Here is a 23,552-nt window from a genome sequence, read left to right as displayed (position 1 = left end):
GGACAGACGACTACGGGTTTGTGTGTCAGAAGGACCGTGCTGTGTGTACTTTATGTTTAGAAAATGTAGTTTGCAGAACGTCAGGTGTGAAACGCCATTTTGAGACGAAGCATCAAAAAAGTTAAGGCAGAATCGATTAAACGTGCCGTGGCCAGGTATAGAAAGCAAGCCAGCACCCTCGAAGTGTTCACGACTGATAAAAACCACGCAACTGAAGCAAGCTATCGCATTGCTCATTGCATTGCGAAATGTGGAAAGCCATTCACTGATGGCGAGTATATCAAGGAGGCTTTTCTCTGTAGCTCAGATGTTTTGTTTGAAGGCTTGCCAAACAAAGAGACAATCAAATCAAGGATAAAAGATATCCCCATGTCAGCTTGAAGTGTCGAGCGACGCATCAACGAAATGTCAGAAAATATCAGAGAACAGCAAACAGCTGGATTAAAAGATGCTCCGGTGTGCAGCTTAAAGTGACCAACTACAGCCCCCAGATAACGGAGCTCAGTAAAGCAAAACTGTTTGTCTGCATTGCACCCCCGCCCCAACTCAGATTTAGGGTTGATACAACCATCATAATAATATTGTTAATAATAACAATAACAAGGCGGCTACGTGGCGTAGTGGGCAAGGCGCTCGCCACGAATGCGGAGACGCTGGGCTCGCCTGTTCGAGCCCAGCGCTCCACATTGCTTTCAGTTTAGCTGGTCGTTCATACTAATACACATTGGCCGTATTAGGGGGTGGGAAACTGATGGGTGGGGATCGGGCGTTGTGGACAGCGACTCCTACAGGTCGGTTGGTGCGCCTGCGCAGTAGAATCAGGAAGTGTCAGGGGCAGCGTGAGCCTCCCACGCGTTACTCCTCGCCACTGAGAGATCGAGCTGCGCAGGTGAAAAGATGCGACTGCTGTTACCTCAAGTACCGGAGGGGACTTGTGCTATGTATGACTTAGTCCACATTGCAGCCGGCTTGTGGGAGGCAAGAAACAGCGTTCGTGACAGGGGAGGGTTGAATTGGATGATATGAAATTGGGATGGGAGAAAATATAGAAAATGGGAGAAAAAGTGGATCAAAAAAATAATAATAACAATAACAATAATGATGTAATAATGTAAAAATTATCATAAAAAATACCTGATTATGAGAAAAAAAATTACGATGCATGGAATATTGTTGATATGGCACAGGCACACTAGTTACAACTATATTTCAAACTGGCACTTCATGTCAAAAAGGTTGCTGACCCCTGCTATATATCATTCAAATACCTAAGGACAGTAGTTCATCGTCGAGAAGAGACAGTGCGGTGGATGTTTTGTCACTAGCTGGATGGCTGGGGCTGCTGTTTTGACTGCAGTGGGAACCAGCCAATCGTTTTGGAGGAGGGGGCAGGACAGGGATGGGGAAACCCATGGGATTGGCCACGGTGGCGGAGTCAGGAGGTTGCGTGGGAGGGGCAGGTTGAGGAGGACTTGGAATGTCGATGCCGGCCAGGTCGATGAGCGTCTCTGTTGTCTGACCGCCAACTGTTGTTTTAGAGAGAGAGAGAAAGATATCACTGCATAAAAATGTATTTATTAATTTATGAAAAAAGCTTGCAGTTCAAACCTGCTGGTAAATGTGGACTGTCAGTCTGTCAGCTGCACTACTGGTCACTGGCAGATAACCTCAACACGTGTTCTATCAGGCTTTTCTATCTATCAGGCTTTAAGACATACAACTTTCAGGTGAACTTTGGAGTCTGGTTGACGAACAAAATAAATACTACTTATTAAGTGCCCTGTTTGTGTGTAAAACAGTAGTATTTGAGTGTGTGTGTGTGTGTGTCTGTGTGTGTGTGTGTGTGTGCGTGCGTGCGTGCGTGCACATGTATTTCTGTGTCTGTGTGGACTCACCATCACCAGCAGTAGATCTAGGGTCTTCAATATCACCATTGATGGTCTGGCCTTCAACTATCTTCTTATAGGAGTTGATGACCCTGGAGAGGTCATCGCTGGCCTGCAGGATGTCACCTAAGGGGTCAAAGGTCAAGGGTTGAAAATGATAAACTGTGACCTGGTGAGAATCTGGAGAGGCGGCAACTCCACGTACTGGACAGGAAGAGGCTTGGAGATGCTCTGCTCAACTTAACTCTGACGGTGAATGCAGAACAGAGACATATAATATATAATAATATTGAATATAATAGAAACTCATGTTTGTGAGTGCTGAAAATTTTTACGCCCCAAATTCTGACTCCATGTTCTCACCCAAACTTGTGTCATTATCTTCTGTCTCGGTGGCCATTTTGAAAGCGGCACGTCTCAACTTGTCACAGCGGTCGAATAGTTCCTGAGATTAACAGATGAGCAGGAAAACAACATACTTCAATATTATTCATTGTGATGTCATGTGTGTGAATTTCTTAATTTTTTTAATTTTTTAAATAAAAGCACTATATATATATATATATATATATATATATATATATATATATATATATATATATATATATATATATATATATATATATATATATATATATATATATATATGGAATTAGGCCAGGAAGGTATAGAGAATATGAAGGTATAAAGTCATGGATCCATACAAAGTTATGGATTTTTACTATACCCTCGTCATTGAGTCAACGGTATATACAAATCTTTTTTTTTTTTTTCTTTTTTTTTTTTAAACTTTGGCCATTTCCCTGGCTCTTTTATACGTTTATCGCATTTATACTTGGTCAAGTTCGACCGACAGAAGCAGGCTGAAAGGGTTCAGATGGGGGGGAAGACACTCTGGGAAAGGCACGGCTGCAGTCCGGGATTCGAACTCGCTCAGCCCCAGATCCGTGACGAGCACGGTTGTCCACGGCGCTGAAATAGCACTCGCGGTACGTGGTGAGCTACTGGAGCTCCCCCTCAAATCTTTTTTTTTTTATCCACTTTTTCTCCTCGTTCTTTATTTTTCTCCCATCCCAATTCCACTGTGCCAATTCTTCCCTCCCCTGTCTTGAACGTTGCTCGCATATGCCCCCCACTGGCCGGTTGTAGGGAGGATAGAAGCCTTGCATCACGTGTCCCCTCCGGTACACGAGGAGGCAGCCTGTCACTCTTTTCACCTGCCAGCGCGGACTCTCATTGGCGAGGTGTAACGTGTGGGAGGCTCACACTACCCCCGCCATTTCCTGTCTCTGCTGTGCAGGTATATACAAATCTTATAATTATACATGTATGTATTTATTATTATAATAAAAAACTAAAAGAAATTCAAATAAATGTGAAATCACACAGTCAAATATCATTATACCATTGAAAATAAGAGAAGTATTGTGATGTCATATTTTGACCATATCGCCCAGCCCTATATGAAAGGGGTATGCAAGTAAATGTGAGTAGATGCACGTGTGTGTGTGTGTGTGTCAAGTCAAGAGTTTTAATTGTCACGGCATACAAGTATACAATGAAATGCGGGTGGTCTTGCCCGCAACGATGTGTGCAATACAGTGGTACAACATATAATAGAATCCAATAAAAAACAACATTGTGCAATAAACAGGTAACAGGTAACATGGTGTGAAATCTCGGTATCTGTACATAGTTATTTACAGAGCATATAGGACATGCTAGGTAGCTTTGGTAGTGCAATACACTGTTCCTGTTATTCTAATTTAAAGTGGCCTTTCCTTTTGGCCATAAGTGTGCGTGTGTGCGGCATGAGTGTGTGCCCGCTCATGTTAAAGTGTTAAGTGGCTGCTAGTGTGTGAGCGTGCACAGCGTGCGTGTCGTGTGTGTGTTCATGTGTGCTTGTGTGTGTGTGTGTGTGTGTGTGTGTGTGTGTGTGTGTGTGTGTGTGTGTGTGTGTGTGTGTGTGTGTGTGTGTGTGTGTGTGTGTGACCACCCACTTTGATGATCTCCCTGTCGGAGTCAGAGGAGCTGTTCTTGTCGTAGTGCGACAGCATCTCGCTCAACAGCCTGACGTTGATGGTCACCTCCTCCAGCGTGTGGATGCGCTTCGTCACCTTCTGCACGCGTGCATCGTCCTGATGGTAATAACACAGACACACCACATTAGAATACCAGTGACGTCACAGAGGAAAACAACAGTTGGGATAAGAGGAAAACAACAGTTGTGATAGAGGATAATATAATATGCTATGGAAGGAAGGGCTTCTGCTGAAGTTACATGCAATGGGAATTGACCTATCTCAAGCCCCCTCTTTTCTTGATCCTCAAATCACAACTTTTTCAAATTTTTAACTGGATAACAGATTTTTTTTTTTATTGGTCTTTTCCCCCCTCCTTTTTCCTCAGATTTTCTCCCATCCCAATGTTAGTCGTTATGCCAATTCCCAATCCCCTTCCTGGTCGCTGCGCACTTACCCCCCACAGTCGGTCTGGGAGAGTGGAGGCTACCACGTGCTTCCTCCGACACACGTCCAGCCAATCAACCGCTTCTTTTCACCTGGCAGCGCGGATTCTCACTGAGAGGGCGTAGCGTGTGGAAGGATCACACTATCCCACTTAGATCCTATCCGCGCTTAGCAGGCGCCCCGACCGAACTGTAGGAGTCGCTGTTTACAACGACCCGGACCCACCCCGCCAGCTTCTCCCACCCTCTAATACTGCCAATTGTATTAGTGTGAACGGCCAGCCAAGCTGGTGACAACCCCGGAGCTGTGAGCTGGATTCGAACAGGCGAATCCAGCCGCTCCGGGGTTGGTGACGAACGCAATCTCCGTTACGCCACCTGACCGCCCCTGATAACAGACTTTTTTAATCATCCAGCTAAAGGTAGGATCTGAAATTGCCAATAAGGATAAGGTTGAAAAAAGGACAGGGGAGTGTGATTAGTCCTATATTGTTCTCCATTATGATAAATGACATCTATGGAAATGTATTGTTAGATATGGGAAGATCTTTATTTGCAGATGATGAGGCTTCATGGAAAGGAGGGAGACATTTAAGCCATATAGTTCAAAGATATTGCAAGAAGGAATACATTAATTTGAGATGTGGGGGAAGCCATGTGGTTTTAAGGTTTCAGTTGCAAAGACTAAATGAATGTTCTTCACAAGGAAGAAGTTTAATCTGAAATCTGAAACTATATGGAAATATTTTTTAATCATTTAGATTGTTAGGGAGTATATTTTGACTCCAGATTACATTGAACACACACACATTAAACATGATGGAAGATAAGTGCAAAAACGTTGTAACTGTGATGAGGTGCCTTGTAGGGTTGGACTAGGGAGCTGATGTAGCATCCTAGAAATATATATATAAAATATATATGGACTAGCACTAATTAGATGATTATTATTATCTATTATTATCTGCAGCAAAAACTGTGCTTGGAGGATTAGATGTGATCTGGGCCCTCAGTATTGTGCATGTAGGAGCAGTAAGAACGCCATGTGTGCGTGTGCGCGCGCGTGTGTGTGTGTGTTCTACAAGTCGAGGCAGGAGAGATACCGCTGTGTGTTTACACAGGAAACAGCACAAAGTCAACTACTGGATGAATTTTAATCAAACTGGCGGCATACAGTATCTTTAGGGGACACAGTTGTGCATTTTTGTGTCCAATCCAGCTGAATTCGGTTGAAAAACATGGGTGCTGTGAACAAACAAAGTTTGTGGAAATGACGCAAAACACATGCATGACCGCATGAACATCAAAATTACTTGTTTCAATACGGAAGTTGTTGAGTAATGTCCATCGATGACACCAAATGTTTCACTTTGCACATGAATCGCCTATAGAGTCCCATTACTTTGTTCACAAGTTCTTAACATAAGTGATTTGGCTTTGCACCCTTGCAGCTACAATATATTTTAAATGGAACTCGTCTCAATATAATAGCTCCATCAAAACATATTTGAGCCCATAAAGTCTGTGACTAACTCAGTGTCAACAGACAAACTTCAAAAAGTGTCACTTGATGACATCACAAATTCAAATTCAATGCTCTGGTTTCCAGAAGTTTTATTTATAGATATTGACTTAATGTAAATTGTGTTTTAGGGTGGATTTTCTCTGTGTGTGTTTCTCACCTCTTTCACCATGTTCTTTATCAACCTGTTGGCCTCCTGGAGGTCCTCTGGGTTCTTACTCCGGAGAAGCTCTGCAAGCAGCTACACACACACACAAACACACACACACTTAGCTGACGCTTTTATCCAAAGCGACTTACAAGTTCTGTACAACAAGTCAGCAGGAAGGGTACAACTCTGGCAGCTAAGGGTAAGTAACATTATTTGTCAAATAGTGTCAAACTTAAGTGCTACAGACTTGAGTGCATATTAGCATAGTAGATAATAATATAGGCAAGGTAGATTCCTTAGTAGCAGAGTGCATAATAGTAAAATAAGTTTTTTTCCTTCAGATATTGATTAAAGAAGTGTGTTTTTAGTCGACAACACACACACACACACACACACACACACACACACACACACACACACACGCATAGTCGCATACATACATACATACATACATACATACATACATACATACATACATACATACATACATACATACATACATACATACATACATACATACATACATACATACATACATACATACACACATACATACACACAGACACACACACACTTGTGTAATCAGTATGCCTGACTTTGAACAAATGGGGGGGGGAAGGGGGGGGTCACTATCAGCTTTCATCTCCAACATGTCATGACATCTCCCTGATCAAGGCCAATGCTGTCTTTGAGAGACCAAGTTAAACAACACGCCTAACTGAATATTTCCAGATTTGGTCATGTGTGTTTGTATAGGAGCAGGAATGTGTCTCACCTTCCCCATGTCCTCGTTTTCAAACACAGGGTTCTTGGGCCGCGTAGGAGGGGAGGGGATCAGCGTCTTGTCCACAGGCAGCTCTGGGTCGGTCATCACTAGGCCTGGGGGAGGACAGAGTTCATCGCATTGATTCAACGGAATTCTTCAGATAAACAAGCATATGAAGACAAAAAAAGACTAAGGGTCACCCAAGGCCAGCAACAGGCCTATGTTCATCATCATCAAATATAAGCGATGATATCCAAATCTTATTTTGAACCATCGTAGTGACCATCACCCATGAAAACACACACAATTGTGCAGAGGACACAGTGTTATATTCTTTTTAATCCTATGGGTACTAGGGTTGGGTAACCAACGGTACCTTTTTCGGTACTTTAGTCTAAAATAATGTAATCTACCTACCTCAGTTGTAAAATTGTTTATGTTTATTATCATTATTATTTATTTAGAACAATTTGATAATAAATATATAATATTGCAGCGAGCGTTGTCTGCATCTAGCTTTGTAAAGTGTAACCACACTTGCGACCGTTTTTGGCTTGCCATTGCTCCGACTTCTTTGTTGTTGAATCAAGTCAAATCCTAGGTAAGCATGTATTGTGTGCGTGAACGTTGACGTGAAAGTGTGGTACACTTCATAGGTTTTGTTTTGCGGTAAACGAAACGTTGACGTCATCGGACTTAAAAAAAGAAATAACTTTTTTGTTTGTTTTTTGTTTACAGTACCGAAATGTGGCACCGGTGGATCTCACGTGAATCGGTACTCTGTAGTACCGACGTGATTCGGTCGATACCCTTAAAAGTACAGGATTCGGTACCCATCCCTAATGAGTACATACAGTAGGTTTTCGTTTTTTAGATGAGTGATGTATTTAAGACTGTACTGTAAGTTGGAGTGTTGTGAGATGTTGTGTATTCACTTGACTGACTGACATTCACGCTCAAAACGGTTTAGGGGGTGCCCAGAAAACACTCTTATTTCTTTCACTAGAGGTTAGCCCAATGAGAGAACACATAAGAGTGACAATAAGAGGGGGATAAAGGAGAGGGGGGATAGGATGGAGAGTAGTGTGGAGGGAAGGGAGAGGGAGTAGAGGAGAGAGATGAGGGGGGAGAGTGGAGTAGGGGGAGTGGAGTGGGGGGAGTGGAGGAGGAGGAGGGGGAGAGAGTGGAGGGGGCTGGGGTGGAGGGAAGCACGGGAGAGAACAAAGAGGAGAGGGGTGGAGGGAAGAAGTCATCATGGACGTCTAACGGTCGCCTAGGACATTGTAGGACAGCTGGAGAAGCATGGGGATGAGTAGAGAAAGAGAACAGGCTGACTGATGCGCGTGAGGCGGTCAGTGCTTCACTTTCGCTCCCATGTTAACAGGCATCGCTGTTCACACCATCCGTGCGCGGGTGGGAAGCTAATTTAATCGCTTTGGTTGGATTCAGAGGCGTGCGCCATGCACATTTTCACAGAAATACACTCAATATCTGCATTATTACCACACATATAGATGTTGTTCAACCAGCTAATGTGTCTGTATCTTTCCCAATACAAATAAACCATACAATACTAGAGTACAGTCACACTTCTTCTTCAGTCAATTACAAGGCTTGGCTAGATGTGATTCAACCACAGCTGAACACATTGCTGTCCCTTCTCATTGAACTCTGCCAAGTCCGATGCTGTGCAGGGCTGTTCTAGCAGGGGGCATATCAGGAGGTGCTGCATGGTCTGTGTTTCAGTGCCACAATCACACACAACGTCCCCATCATGTAAGTATCCCCATTTGGCGAGAGTGGCTTTTGAACGTCCAACACCAGATCTTATTCTGTTTAGGCATTTCCACACTGCATAGTTGGTGTCTGCTCCAGGGGGCAGTGCCTTGCTCGCCTTTAGCTCCATTGTTGTTGCTGGTGGGAGGTTGTCAAGTCTTTCTTCCCACGAGTGACTCTTTCACTGCTTGTGCTCATTATTCTGAGGGGCGGGACGCTCTTCAGGAAACTTTTCCTGGATTTAAGGCGGCTATTGGCTGGCACATGGCCGAAGAGAGGATGTCTTTGGTTAATAGACTGCTGTTGGCGCTCTTTCTGGCTTGCTGCATTTCGTCGAATCTCTGGTGGGGCTATGCCTGCCAGGATGTATAGACAGTCTGTAGGTGTTGATTTCAGGCAGCCTGTGATAAGGTAATAATGTAAATGTAAATGTAAATAAGGCGGCAGCTAGCATTGAGGACAGGATCCAACTTCTTGACATGGGCAGCTCGCTCCCATACTGGGCAGGCATACTCGGCAGCTGAGTAGCAGAGAGCTAGTGCGGTTGTCTTCAGGGTCTGTGGGTTAGCAGCACCCCAGGTTGTGCCAGTGAGCTTGCGGATGATGTTGTTCCTCGCACTCACTTTGCACTTGGTCTTCTCAGTGTGGGTCTTAAAAGAGAGGCATCTATCCAGGGTTACCCCTAGGTAGACTGGGTGCTCACAGTGTTCAAGGGAGGTTCCTGACCGTTGACCTTCAGTTGGCGCTTGGCTTCACGGTTTCTCAGGTGGAAGGCACACACCTGTGTCTTAGATGGGTTTGCACGTAGGTGGTTCTCTTCATAGTAAGGTGTAGTAAGAGTCTGTCTTCCACAACTCCGTGGCTTGTGCACCTATGCTAAGATCGTCTGCATAGATGAAGCAGCAAGTGTCTGCACTTTTTGGTTGGTCGTTGGTGTAGATGTTAAAGAGAAGTGGTGCAAGCACACTTCCCTGTGGGAGGCCATTCTTGAGTCTTCGCCACCTGCTTTTCTTTCCTCCTAGCTCAACAAAGAAGTGCCTCTTCTCAAGCATGCTTTCAATAAACTCTGTCAGACAGGTGTCTCTTGTGGTCTCCAGGATCTTGATGAGTCACACTGATTTCATCATTCTAAAATTAATTCTAACATTCTAATTAATTAGATAATAACAGGTTATAACACTAGAACTGGAAATCTTTTTTTAAATCTTCAAACAGGGACTGACTTCGCATATAGACTATGCATTTACAGCTGTTCCAATGTAAATGTGCCTTCCTCCGTGCACTTTCGCCCGCTCTGAAGTCGGACTCGGAGTGGACGGCCACGCATGCTTATCTCGCACGAAACCCGGGTTTCAAGCGTGAAGTGCAAAATTAGTGAATAGCAGGACTCTGGAGTTTTTTTTTATTTATTGTTTTGTTTTGTTTTGTGTACAGGTAATGGGGCAGAGGTGGGGATATATAGCCCAATCCTGGATATATATATATATATATATATATATATGCAAATATTTACAGTATATTTTTACAAAAGATTTCTTGTTTTTATTTTATATAATAATTATTTTACAATAATATTTATTTTAATTGTATTTCTTTGTTCATTCATTTATATTTGTCTTATTTGTCTTTTTAGTTTTTATTTGAATGTCTACTTTCTTGATTTTAATATTATTGTAAATGTATAAGTAAGTTTAAATGTATACGCTTTGTAAGAAAAATCATCTATAAAAACTATGGATGCTCGATATTGGCTTTTTTACCGATACCGATATACCGATATTGTCCAATAAATAAAATCAGAATTTGTTCTTACTTACTTACTTAAAAAAAAAAAATTGTATTTTCTTTTGAAAACCGATAGATATTTTCCGATATCACATTTAATGCCAATATCGGCCGATAATATCGGACATCCCTAATAAAAACATTATTGAAAGAGAGTTATCAAGACAACAGTTATCAACACAGTAGAAGAGAAGCACCCACCCTGTCTCCTCAAGGTCTGGTAGGCTTCGCTGACCTTGGCCTCGCTGGGGAAGGCCACCGTCCAGCTGTACAGCATCTCAATGATCTTGGTCTTTACCTTGTCCGGCACACTGTCGCCCATGTACTGGAATCAAGAGGAAACCACACACAGCAGTGAACATAACATGTGACATACAGCTATGCCACTCTGTAGAGCGGGTAATCCAGAGTCAGACAAGAAGATAAGATACTAATTTCCTCTCGAGCGTTGAGTAGAACGCTATCTGGCTGCAAGCTAGCCTAGCACAGCACAAATGAATGGAAGCGGATACAGACCACTAGCCCAGAGAGGAAATTGGTATCCATCGTCTTGTTTGACTCTGGAGAAGATGGTAAGTGCATTTCCCATAATGTCGGTGTGTTCCTTTAAAGCACAAAGAGAGCATAGGTTTTTAGTGTGGTTGGCCCAATGAGGATCAAACCCATAACCCTGGCAGAGTTGTATGGTAGAATATAAATCCTTTATTTATCCCGAGGGAAATTCAGCACTAGACAGTAGTGCCCTACTCCACCCACTGAGCACCACACAGCATCACGTTGCACATTGTATCGGATGTATACAACACAGCATAAACAATACACACACACACTGTACTACAACACAACGGTATACACTGTACATTTTAAACTGTACATAAAACTGTACTTAAAATGTATAGTATATAAAGTTTAAACTGTACATTTTAAGACATATACCATTGCAGTGTCTGCTCACCTTCGGAGACACGACCTTGATCAGCTCATTCAGAAACCGGTATTTCCCTATTTCGTTGTGAAACCTTCTCCCGCAGTTCTTCATGCACGCCTCCAACACCTGTAGGGCAGACAGATGGGAAAATGGAAGATTAAAGCCCAACGGTCTCCTTAAACGGGCACTTTGCCAAAAAACAATGCATTTATTTTGCATATAATCTCACACATATCCTAAACAGTTTTGCACACATTAGTTTACTGTAGTTTGTAATCACCATGTAACATAATTTCATGGAGCAGTAATTAACACAACACAAGGATTCAATGTCCCCGATTACATCACTGGGGGCCATAATCAAACTAATTTACTCTGTCAAACTAAATGAATGTATACAAAACTGTTTCGAGTTTTTGGACATGTGTGAGACGATGTACAAAATAAATCAGCACTGTGCCCCTTTAACAGATGATGGATAAACAGAGCACATCAGTAAGACAGTGACACAATCCTTACCGTTAGAGCTTGTAGTGCCTCCCATTCTTGTGGAGAGTGGATTTTGTGCACAAGCAATTTCACGGCTATCTGGGGACTGCATGGAAAAGTCAGACATTAGATGATGGCGACTCATTCTTGCCATGAAATGTTTTTTTAATGTTAGAATTACATTCCACCTACCCTTCCAGCTCCTTGTTGATCTGGTCACAGAAGCCTATGATGTACTCCCAGTCCTCCTGTCTGTTTGTCGGATGGGTGGCTTTATCTGTCAATTACACAAAGACATGCTTTTAGCACTTTTCAAGGAGAGGCGATGTGTTTAAAATACAATATGAGCAGCTTGGCCTCTGGGCGAATGCACAATTCCTCATTTCATGAGACTGGTTGCCTGTGTGTGTGTGTGTGTGTGTGTGTATATGTGTGCAGGCCAGGGCATCTCTGTTCTTAGACGTGCAGAGATGCAAGGTCCCCCTGGCGTGTGGGTCCGGTCGGATCCAAACTTCCTAGGTTACAGGACGAAACCAAGTGGAAAGCTGGACAGCCGTGCCCCCGGATTCGGGGTGTGGTCTGACACTGGCCAGACCTGAATAACATATACGGCTGGTCCAACATGGCCCTAGAGTGGGTGGGGCCGGGCTCTGACGCTGTTAATGTTTCTGAGATCATCTCTGACCCTACCATCTCTGTGAAAGCCACCATTGACATCTGTGGAACGTGGCATGAACTGCTGGAATGAGCTTAAACTGCAAGGGAAGCTTGCTTGTCTCCCTCTTCAAAAACACTCTCAAAGAACACCTACAGGACACTGCAATTCGAAACTGGCCCCTACAAATGTCCTAACCCAGTTGTACAGTAAAATGACCAAGTATGGCCTTGTCAGTATTCCAATGCACAGTGTGCAGTGTCCCCCCCCCCCCCACCTACCCAACCTCCTCCAATGTACAGTTTCTACGTCAAATGTATATGCACTCTTTTCTGGACACTTTTTGTATCACAACAAACAGTACTGTATTTGCAAATCTGGTATGTCAGACTCATAAATGTATAGATGTAGCAGTACTGTCTATCTGTATGTCGTGTGTGTCATATATGTTATGATGAATTGAAAATGGGGGACCCTGATGTAAACAAGACGAAAGTCTTTCTCTGGTCTGCATCCCCTTAACAATTGTATGTATTGAGCTGTACTGTACTGTACCCATTCTGCAATCTGTTAATAAAAATGTCAATCAATCAATCAATCAATCAATCCCTGCCGCTGACCACTCTGTCTCGCATGCTGTTTAAAAATGTTTTAGCTATTGATGAGAGCATCATCATCTTCACTTTAAAAGCTAGGCTACAGGTTTTACCATCGAAGCTCAACCGTTCCATGCTCCCTGTTAGTCATAGCCCACACTGCATACACCAGGGTCACGAACAGACAACAGAAACCATGTCTCACTCACATCCTCAATGGTTGTCATGCATACAGAGGGCTCTACATTTGTAGGCATGATAGGCATGATAGGATTGTGGATCTGTGTAGTGACAATTCACTGTTCTCTGATATTTCAGCAAACACCCCGTCATGAGAATAACAGAGAGGTTCTCATTCTAGAAGTTGGCTGTACGTTTGACTACAGTCTACTCTAGAAGAAGCCTTTACAACCAAAATGTTGAAGTATCAACTGTTAGAGCATACCATATCACAACTGGGCTACAACTGTAAACGTTTAGTTCATATTTGGAAGCCTGGGCCTGGGACAAAATGGCATCCAATGTAATAAAAAAAAGTCAACCAACGAACTCGATTCTTGTACCGGATCTCCTCACTGGTAAACAAGAATACCCTGAAGACTCTAGCAGGAGCACTCATTCAAGGGTACTACGACTATGCTTGCACCTCATGGTACCAAAGCACCTCAAAGGCGCTAAAAACAAAATTACAAACATCTCAAAACAAACTGGTCAGACTACTGCTTGACCTTACTCCTAGAACCCACCTCACCCCTGCCCACTTTGACAACCTAGGATGGCTTAGAGTAGACGACAGAGTACAGCAACTTGCAATGGGCCTGGTCTACAAGATACACTACACGACCAAGGTACCCATGTACATGACAAAATACTTCCCAAAGGTCAGTGAATACCACGATCACAACACCAGAGGGAGCTCCACAAATCATGTTAAACCCAGATTCGGCTCAAACAAGGGACTAAACACGTTTCGCAATTATGCCACATCAATGTGGAACGCCCTACCCAAAGCTGTAAAGGAATGTGAATCACTACCCACTTTCAAAAACACTCTCAAAAAACACCTAAGGGAGACTGCAACCCGAAACTGGCCCCTGTAAATGTCCGAACACAACCCCCTCCAATGTACAGTAAATTACCAAGTATGGTCTTGTCAATAATCCAATGTACAGTGTTGTTTGTACAGTTGTACAGTGTCCCCCACCCACCCCTCCTACCCAACCCCCCCCCCCCCCCCACTCCTAACGAACCCCCCCCCCCACCCACCCACCCAACCACCTCCAATGTACAGTCCCCCCCACCCCCACCTACCCAATCCAATGTACAGTTTACACGCCTAATGTACATACTCTTTTCTTTCTGGACTCTTTTTGTATCACAAACAGTACTGTAATTGCAAATCTGGTATGTCATAAATGTATAGATGGAGCAGTACTGTCTATCTGTATGTCATGTATGTCATATATGTTACGATGAATTGAAAATGGGGGACCCTGATGTAAACAAGACGAAAGTCTTTCTCTGGTCTGCATCCCCTTAACAATTGTATGTATTGAGCTGTACTGTACTGTACCCATTCTGCAATCTGTTAATAAAGTTTTCATTCATTCATTCATTCATGTTCATAAGTTGGGTGTTTGTTAGAGGCCTTCAGATGGCCGATCTTCCGATGGCCAAACAGTTAGCAAGATATTGCTCAGTGTCAGCTATTATTGGCAATTTGGAGAAGACGCTGCTATCTGTACCCATGAGCTGTATGCTACTTGTCTGGGTCATCATCCTATGTGTAACTTTGGTTGCCATTGCCAACTTGGGCATGAATGTAACATAATAACCCACAATGTCCAATTGCACTGATAATATGCGTGTCCTAGACATTGTATTTATGTGGACATAAATAAAGATTATATGTGTGTGTGTGTGTGTGTCTTGATTGATTGATTGAAAACTTTATTGCAGAATGGGTACAGTAATACAGTACGGCTCAATACACACATCTGCTAAGAGGATGCAGACCAGAAAAAGACTTTCGTCTTGTTTACATCAGGGTCCTCCATTTTCAATTCATCAAGACATTTATGACATACAAAAATATACAGTACTGTGTGGGGAAAATAGATCATAAAAAAATATATATACATCCGAAGGGGAAGCAACTGTACAACATTGGAGGTATCGTGATGAACCTGACAATGCACTGTGGCTTGTTGCCACTTTCCCTCTCCTCTCTGTAACTATCTGGTGTCCGCAAGAAGATAGAATATAAACCCCTCTCATCAGTAGTAATAAACTCAGGCTTCACATCTCTCGACATCAACTCTGTGCTCGTCAGTCACGTCTCCCCATGGCCGGGTGTAGAGACTTGAAGCTCGCCTATTAAGATGTACTCTAGAGCCTCGACTCCGGCTCCCTGCAGGGTCACCAACAGCACGACAACTCGCAAAGAGACTACAGCGTTGCCCAGTCATTCATTGTAACGCACGCAGCTATTTACCTCCATTAATTAATTGATAAAACAAGATTATTCACTCACTGAGCCAGGATTCTAGCGACTCCCCTTCCTGGTACGCCATAGCACTGAAAACATCGCGTGATGTCATCACCAATGTGTGCGTGTGCGCGAGAGTCATGAATGACTGCTCTCTCGGGATTATTATTTACATAAATTATAGACGGCGATTATAATTTCATTAAATTATATTTGACCATGATATACAAAATTAATGCTGGTCCCAAAGCAACAAAAAAAATACATCTTTCCCAGAAGGCATCTGATAGACAACATGAGGGGTCCTCTTTGACAACACGATCACATTTTCAAGATGGCTGCCTCCATCACAGGTTTACTGAAACCTTGGACACCGAGGTAAATACTTAGTCTTTTTTTTTATCAGCGCCACGAGAAGAAACTATCCATGTTATTATTTTACAGTTGTTGTCGTATTGGTCTAGATAGACCATGTATTATACAGAGTTTAAGCCAGGAGTGATGGAATATCTCGAGCCGAGATTCTCTAGGCAATTGGCTATGATTAACGTTCCCTAAGTTACACAGCGAACTGTATTTCAGCTACAAAAACTATTTTGAATAAAAGCAAAGGCCTATTTGTACAAGCGATCCGCGAACACAGTTTCATAACACTTATAATCAAAATATCGGGTAACTGGAGCTGCTATCATTTCAGCATGGTAACACACAACTAGCTAGACTAGTACTACTAATAAATGCAGGTGCTTGTGAAGGAGACATGTGCATTGATTGATTGATTGAAAAGTTTATTAACAGATTGCAGAATGGGTACAGTACAGTACAGCTCAATACATACAATTGTTAAGAGGATGCAGACCTGAGAAAGACTTTCGTCTTGTTTCCATCAGGGTCCCCCATTTTCAATTCATCATATGACACACATGACATACAGATAGACAGTACTGCTACATCTATACATTTATGACATACCAGATTTTCAAATACAGTACTGTTTGTGATACAAAAAAAATCCAGAAGAAGAGTATATACATTTGACATAGAAACTGTGCATTGGGGGAGGTTGGGTAGGTGGGGTGGGGCTGTACATTGGAGGTGGGGGGGGGGGGGGACACTGTACATTGGAATACTGACATACATTTGACATGGAAACTGTACATTGGAGGAGGTTGGGTAGGTGGGGTGGGGTTGGGTGGGGCTGTACATTGGAATAGCCATGCTTGGTCTTTATTGTACAACTGGGTTAGGACATTTGTAGGGGCCAGTTTTGAATTGCAGTCTCCCGTAGGTGTTCTTTGAGAGTGTTTTTGAAGGTGGGTAGTGATTTACATTCCTTTACAGCTTTGGGTAGGGCGTTCCACATTGTTGTGGCATAATTGCGAAACGTGTTTAGTCCCTTGTTTGAGCCGAATCTGGGTTTTACATGATTTGTGGAGCTCCCTCTGGTGTTGTGATCGTGGTATTCACTGACCTTTGGGAAGTATTTTGACATGTACATGGGTACCTTGGTCGTGTAGTGTATCTTGTAGACCAGGCCCATTGCAAGTTGCTGTACTCTGTCGTCTACTCTAAGCCATCCTAGGTTGGCAAAGTGTGCAGGGGTGAGGTGGGTTCTAGGAGTCAGGTCAAGCAGTAGTCTGACTAGTTTGTTTTGAGATGTTTGTAATTTGGTTTTTAGTGCCTTTGAGGTGCTTTGGTACCATGAGGTGCAAGCATAGTCGTAGTACCCTTGAATGAGTGCTCCTGCCAGAGTCTTCAGGGTATTCTTGTTTACCAGGGAGGAGATCCGGTACAAGAATCGAGTTCGTTGATTGACTTTTTTTATTACATTGGATGCCATTTTGTCACAGGAAAGATTAGCCTCTAGGATGGAACCCAGGTAGGTAATTTCATCTTTCCTTGTGACAATATTGTCACAATCCATTTGATCTTTTGAATACAAAGCACATAGGCGTGCATCACAGTCACGAAATGGGATAGTGTCTGGCTAATCAGTCACAGAACGTTTTTCAGTATAGAATCAGAAACATGATGATTCACTATGAATTGAAAATGGGGGGCCCTGATGTAAACAAGACAAACGTCTTTCTCTGGTCTGCATCCCCTTAACAATTGTGTGTATTGAGCCATACTGTATTGTACCCATTCTGCAATCTGTTAAATAAAGTTTTCATTCATTCATTCACTTCAGCTTACAAAAAATATTTGTAAAATTACTAGTAGACGTGGTACAATAACAACTGGACCTCACATAGGGACTTGCTATGAGTTAAATAACAATTCGACGATGTCGAACCCCATTCTCTCTTCCACACACTCCAGGGTGTTCCTGTTGAGATGGAGCAGGTACAACCCTTACTACATGGAGCCAGAGATCAGGAAGGAGGCCTATGGTGTCCCAGAGACGGAACTTACTGCTGAGGAGAAGGAGCAGCGTGAGCTAAAAGCCGTCAGGCCCATCAAGGCAGCAGCCAACAGCGTCTCCAGCTCCCTATTTCACGACCCAGTGTTGAGGTGACACACATCCCACCTCCATTCATCACCAGGGTCTAGTCTTCCGGAGTGTGTTCAGAGTTTTCGGTTTCAGTTTAATATCTCAGATCCTGACAGGTTAGGATTGTTTAAGGATAAGGTATTCATATGTATCTTCATATATCCAGGGGTCCATATTACGAAGCAATTTCACCCAGGTTATCTTTGTAGTAGTTGGCTTCACTAAACAATTGCAGTCAATAAAACAAAACAAATTGTTGAGATATTTGAAGTAGATGTTTTTAGTCAAAACCTGAATGAAATACTGCAATAATACCAGCAAAACTGAACTTACACTGTAACTTCTTATCACAATATGGAGAAATTCATATTGCAACAGCACAATATACAGTAGTAAACTTAGAAAATATATTGCAATTAAAAATGAGTATTTTACTGAACCTTATGTAATGTTAAACTTAAAGAGAAGACGGAGGTCTCTGTGTGCCCAGTTGAGGTCTGGCACCCTGCCATTGGCTGTGGAAGTGGGTAGATTCCAGGGTAAACCTGAGGAGGAGCGGTTGTGTGTTCTGTGTGATCTGGGAGTGGTGGAGGATGAATATCATTTTGTTTTTTATTGCCCTTTGTACACCACTTTGAGGAGGGCTTTATTTGAAAAAATTCAAATTGTAAACCCAGATTTGTTTTGGCAGTCTGAGAGCTGTATGTTGAGTTTTTTTGTTTTTGTGGAGGACATCTTCGGTTTTGCAGGATTTTTGGAGAAGGCATGGCACCTGAGACAAAACACACTGTATCCTATATAATTGTATTTGAATTCACCTTGTTTTTCTGTTTATTTACATTGAGTACAGCTTGTGTTATATTACGTTTTATTGTATTTTCTTGTATTTTTTTTTTGGCCATCTTGGTCTATGTCATTTGTTAAGTAATTGGTAAAGTATATTATTATATACTTATTGTTATGTGTCTTGTAAGCCCATATGGGCTGGGCATACATCTGTATGTAAGACACGAAAATAAAAAATATCAAATCAAATCAAATCAGTACATGCCTCCATATCTCAGCTAATATTCATATATCCAAGTTATTTATTTATTTGGGTCCTCATAACCAGGATATTCGCTTATAAATTGAGATATGAGAGGATTGTAAACAAGGGTGAAAATTGGAATTGAGTATCCCGAATAATAACATATTTCTGTGAACTTAATCACACTCACTGACCGGCTGTTCACTTGAATCTGTACATTTGAGAATATGCATATTATCCTCTGATTTCTGTTTGTCTTTTGTTTTGCAGTAAATTTGTGACCATGATGATGAAGGACGGAGACAAGCTTTTGGCCAAAGACATCATGTCACAGGCAAGAGCAAAACACATTCTGACCACCATGAAGTCTGAGAACTAAACTTATTTATTTAAAAATTATTTGTAGGCATCTTGTTTTCCATTTTGACCAATTCAATTAGATTTCTGTTCGATCTGCCCCTACGCTGGAGACATTTAAGGCCAGTTTAAAAACCCACTTTTATTCCCTAGCCTTCGATTAATCCTGATTCTCCCACACCCTAACCCACACACTCCCATGCAATTTTATCCTGCCCCCTCCCTCTTGTATCTCTTCTTGTGCTCCTCTGTCCCCGGTGTGCTATACTGTACTTTGGGCTCCCCTATCCGCTTGTCCTATTTTTTGAATGTACTGTCCTGTCCTGTTGTGCCTTTTTGTATTTGTGTATTTTATAGGACATTGATTTTATGCTTTGACTGTACTGTACAGCACTTTGGTTGGCTCTCGAGCTTTTAAATGTGCTCTATAAATAAATTACTTGACTTGAAATATGTGTTAATAGGTATAACAAAAAGATTATGTGAAATAATTGAATATATATATATGCATTTAAAATCTTACATGAATGTATCAGTTCACAGCATTTTGTTTAGAAATTAATTCAATTAATACACGCATAGCATTACAATTTAATATCATGTGGTGATTTTTACAGATCGATACGATTTGATTTCCATTCTCATTTTGGTGCGTCGATTATTTTTACACCCCTCTCTCTCACTATAAAGTCTGAAAGCTAAACCCCTTTACTGTGTGGCTAATAACATAAGAGTAACAGCCTGCTGATAACCCTCTGTACGTCTTCCTTCTTAGACAATGGAGGACATCAAGAGGAAGCAGGTGGAAAAGTACCACAAGACCCCAGAGGGGGAGAAAGAGGCGATAGAATGTAATCCCTACCTCATCTTCCACCAGGCTATGGACAACTGTAAGCCTGTCATTGGCCTGGCCAGCATACAGAAAGGTGGCAAGTTCTACCAGGTCAGTGAGAAGCAGCGATCTTAATGGCTGATTTAAGGAAATGGTTCCCTGCATGATTTTGGCATGATCGAATGGTTTATTTTCGGAGATTCGATTTACGAACTCGGAAAGGCAGTCGTAAGTCGGACAGACTGGTGTGCGCCCATGTTCTTATTAATGGCTTCATTTGGGAGAAATCATTGACATTCTCGGAATTAAATAATTATAATAATAATAAATACGACTATTTTGATCATTAACAATTATGTTTTACATTTATAGTCATGACTCAACGAGGCATTGTGATGTCCGAAAATAAATAAAAGCGCTACACAAACACTGCAAATGACAGTGAATAAATAAATAAGAACTAAACCCAATCACATGGATATAGCTATAGTGGAATGGACTGTATTCATATTCCATATACCGTTTTGTTCTCTATTATTATTTATTCTTGGTTTTATTTATTTATCAATGTACACATTAATACTACAACTCTGTACATGCATCTGATGAGCACTATTACTCAGTAGTATTTATATATTCTATACCCAGTTTAATCACTTGTGCATTGTATGTTACATTTGCATGTTATATTTTCGTTGTATTGTACTTGTGCTGTATAATGACAATACATTTGAATAATCTAATACAATTTTGATCAGTCGCAAATTGCTTTCGCTCTGCCTGTGCACCCGGTCTTCTCAGGGGTCAGCACAACCGGAGTGCAATGCTTAGCCTCTCTCTCTCCCTTATAAGGAGCTGGCGTGGCGTTTCTGTATGTTTAAGAATGAGTGACGTTCTTCATTTTGAGAACATTTTGGCCATTTATGAACACCGTTTCACATGTTCAGGCATCCGGAGGAGGACTTTTGTGAATTTGGTCGTACAAACTACTAGGGCTGGGCGATATAACGATAACGATAATTATCGCGATATATTTTAATAATCGATATAATATAATAATAATATAAAAATAATCGTATTTAAAAAAATATATATATATATAAATTATTTGTGACCTGCAACAGGGCAGTTTTTAAACCAGAGACAGTGGACAGACTTGTCTTTCTTGCAACTTAAAGTAATGGCTTTGCTTGTCCAAATGACAATACTGACCAAATTGAGATTTATTTTTCTCTTGTCCATTTATTTTGTTTGCTTTCTAATTTAAAATACAGTTTGAAACCGTCTGTACACAGTAGGCTATGTGTGCTAGCAGAGCTAGACTCCAGTCACGAGTCACGGTGCACATGTGCGGTGGTTTGTCCACCAAAAAAGTGCCAAAAGATGGAAAAGAAACTAGTAGAGCCAGAACTGTTCAAATCCCCTGGTGCCACAGCCAGCAGAGAAGCCTGTTTACTTTCGCTTTCAAACCAGCTGCAGCCTGAGAACTGGAGTGTGAGGGGATGTAACACTAAAGATGGCGGCAACGACAAAGAATTGCTGCAAAATAAACATACATCTGTTGTTTAAAAATAAAATAATATTTTTTTAACTTATATAACAATATCGAATATCGAGTGATATGATATTGTTATCGCGATATCATTTTTGGCCATATCGCCCAGCCCTACGAACTACTAGATAGTTACTTACACTTTCGATCATGAGGTCCAATGTCGGCAGAACTGAGGGTTTTCACACTTGGCACCAATGTGCGTTCACACGCTACACAGTGATGTGATGACCCTTCCTTCTTTCCATCACAATGGTTGCTTCCCTCAGACAAACAAAAAAGAGGGCGGGGCTTGAAATAAATCAGTTATAATGACGTCTCGTGTTCACCTCTGTCGTCCCACAGGTGCCCATCCCACTGACAGAAGCCCGCCGCCGCTTCCTGGCCATGAAGTGGATGATTACAGAGTGCCGGGAACACAAGCACCGACGCATGCACATGTACGAGAAACTCTCCCAGGAGCTCCTGGCGGCCTTCGGCAAGGAGGGCAACGTCATCAAGAAGAAGCACGAGCTCCACAAGATGGCCGAATCCAACCGGGCCTACGCCCACTACCGCTGGTGGTAGTTCTTCTGCTTCCAAAGCCTGCGGTTAACAATGAATAGGACATTACTATCAGTCCAAAAAGGTCCTTCTCATCTTTGTAAGATGGGATAAGAGGAATGCACTTCAGACAGAAAGGGGATTCCAATGAAGTGTTTAAGCGAGATCAAAGTAAACAATCGTTTCATTATACATTTTCTGGCTTTTCGGCTAAATACTTGCCTTTATCAGAGCTTTTCTGTATTGGTCTATATGTGGGATGTGCAAATATTTTTCTATGATAAACCTGGGATTTCCTTTTGCTGTAGAATATTCACCAATCACAAAACGTCATGAGAAATATTCAATAATATAACATGACTGACATTGTAAATAGTGTACATTGACCATCCTTTGGTGAAAGGACAATGCAATGAAAGTTGCTGTAGAATGGGGAATTGACCCATCTCAATACAACACCCTCTTTTCTTGAACCTCCAATCACAACTGTTGCTTCCCTCGGACAAACATTGGAGGATCAAGAAAAGAGGGTGGGGCTTGAGATAGGTCGGTTTTTGTACTGATGTGTATGCAATAAACAAAATGTCAAGGAACAAGATCTGAGCAAACTATTAAGTAAAATAGGGGCGACGGTGGCTCAGGAGGTAGAGCGGTCGTCTGGTAATCAGAAGGTTCCCGGGTTCGATTCCGGCTCCTCCTGGCAGCACGTCTTAAGTGTTTCCCTGAGCAAGACACTTAACCTGATGAGCAGGTTGGCACCTTGCATGGTCGCCTCCGCCGTCTGAGTGAATGGGTGAATGTGAGGCATAAGTTGTAAAGCACTTTGCATTTACCATTTACTAAATACCATAAACATTGGATTGGAAAGACCAGATGAGGTCAGGAGTTTGATAGTATTTACTGAGGATGGCCAGATAATGTTGATATTTCAACTTAAATAATACATAAATGTATACATGATCATGCAACATAAAAAAAAAATCGTTGTAGGAACGGTTTGGGAGAGGGAGGTAGGGAGGGGTTTTAGTTTGTGTGGTGTGATAACAATGTTGACATTGAGAGGTTTAGACTTTAGTTTAGTTTTACAACCGAAATAAACATTTTGTTAGTTATTTATAATGAAAGTACCGGTTCAAATGTGAACGGTACCCAACCCTACTTGTAGTAGAGTAATACAATAACATTGGTTAAAGTAAAATGCATTGTAGTTTTCACAAGGGTTTCCTAGTGACTTT

General features: G+C 42.0%; 2 protein-coding genes across 3 annotated transcripts in view; one reads left to right on the top strand and one right to left on the bottom strand.

Annotated features, from left to right (window-relative positions):
• gga3b (golgi associated, gamma adaptin ear containing, ARF binding protein 3b) overlaps positions 1-15,621 on the bottom strand; it is a gene marked incomplete at its 5' end in the record, with an annotated part of 43,617 nt that extends 27,996 nt beyond the window's left edge. For both annotated transcript variants that reach the window (XM_084329509.1, XM_084329510.1), the window contains 11 exons: positions 1,269-1,526; positions 1,896-2,012; positions 2,250-2,331; positions 3,887-4,024; positions 6,036-6,116; positions 6,802-6,905; positions 10,555-10,678; positions 11,309-11,407; positions 11,801-11,876; positions 11,963-12,047; positions 15,555-15,621. In XM_084329509.1, coding sequence (XP_084185635.1) covers positions 1,269-1,526; positions 1,896-2,012; positions 2,250-2,331; positions 3,887-4,024; positions 6,036-6,116; positions 6,802-6,905; positions 10,555-10,678; positions 11,309-11,407; positions 11,801-11,876; positions 11,963-12,047; positions 15,555-15,621 — 1,231 coding nt within the window. The remainder of the gene's footprint in view (positions 1-1,268; positions 1,527-1,895; positions 2,013-2,249; positions 2,332-3,886; positions 4,025-6,035; positions 6,117-6,801; positions 6,906-10,554; positions 10,679-11,308; positions 11,408-11,800; positions 11,877-11,962; positions 12,048-15,554) is intronic.
• A 189-nt stretch (positions 15,622-15,810) lies between these two features.
• mrps7 (mitochondrial ribosomal protein S7) lies at positions 15,811-23,491 on the top strand. Its single transcript, XM_084329486.1, has 5 exons — positions 15,811-15,887; positions 17,832-18,023; positions 19,304-19,367; positions 20,166-20,333; positions 22,120-23,491. The coding sequence occupies exons 1-5, from the start codon at positions 15,844-15,846 to the stop codon at positions 22,339-22,341; spliced, it is 690 nt and encodes a 229-aa protein (XP_084185612.1). The 5' UTR covers positions 15,811-15,843; the 3' UTR covers positions 22,342-23,491.
• The last annotated feature ends 61 nt before the right edge of the window (positions 23,492-23,552 follow it).

Source organism: Notolepis coatsorum (assembly GCF_963971535.1).
Source record: "Notolepis coatsorum genome assembly, chromosome: 14".
NCBI lineage: Eukaryota > Metazoa > Chordata > Actinopteri > Aulopiformes > Paralepididae > Notolepis > Notolepis coatsorum.
Note: the sequence above shows the minus strand (reverse complement) of the source record. Positions and strands in the feature narration are given on the sequence as shown.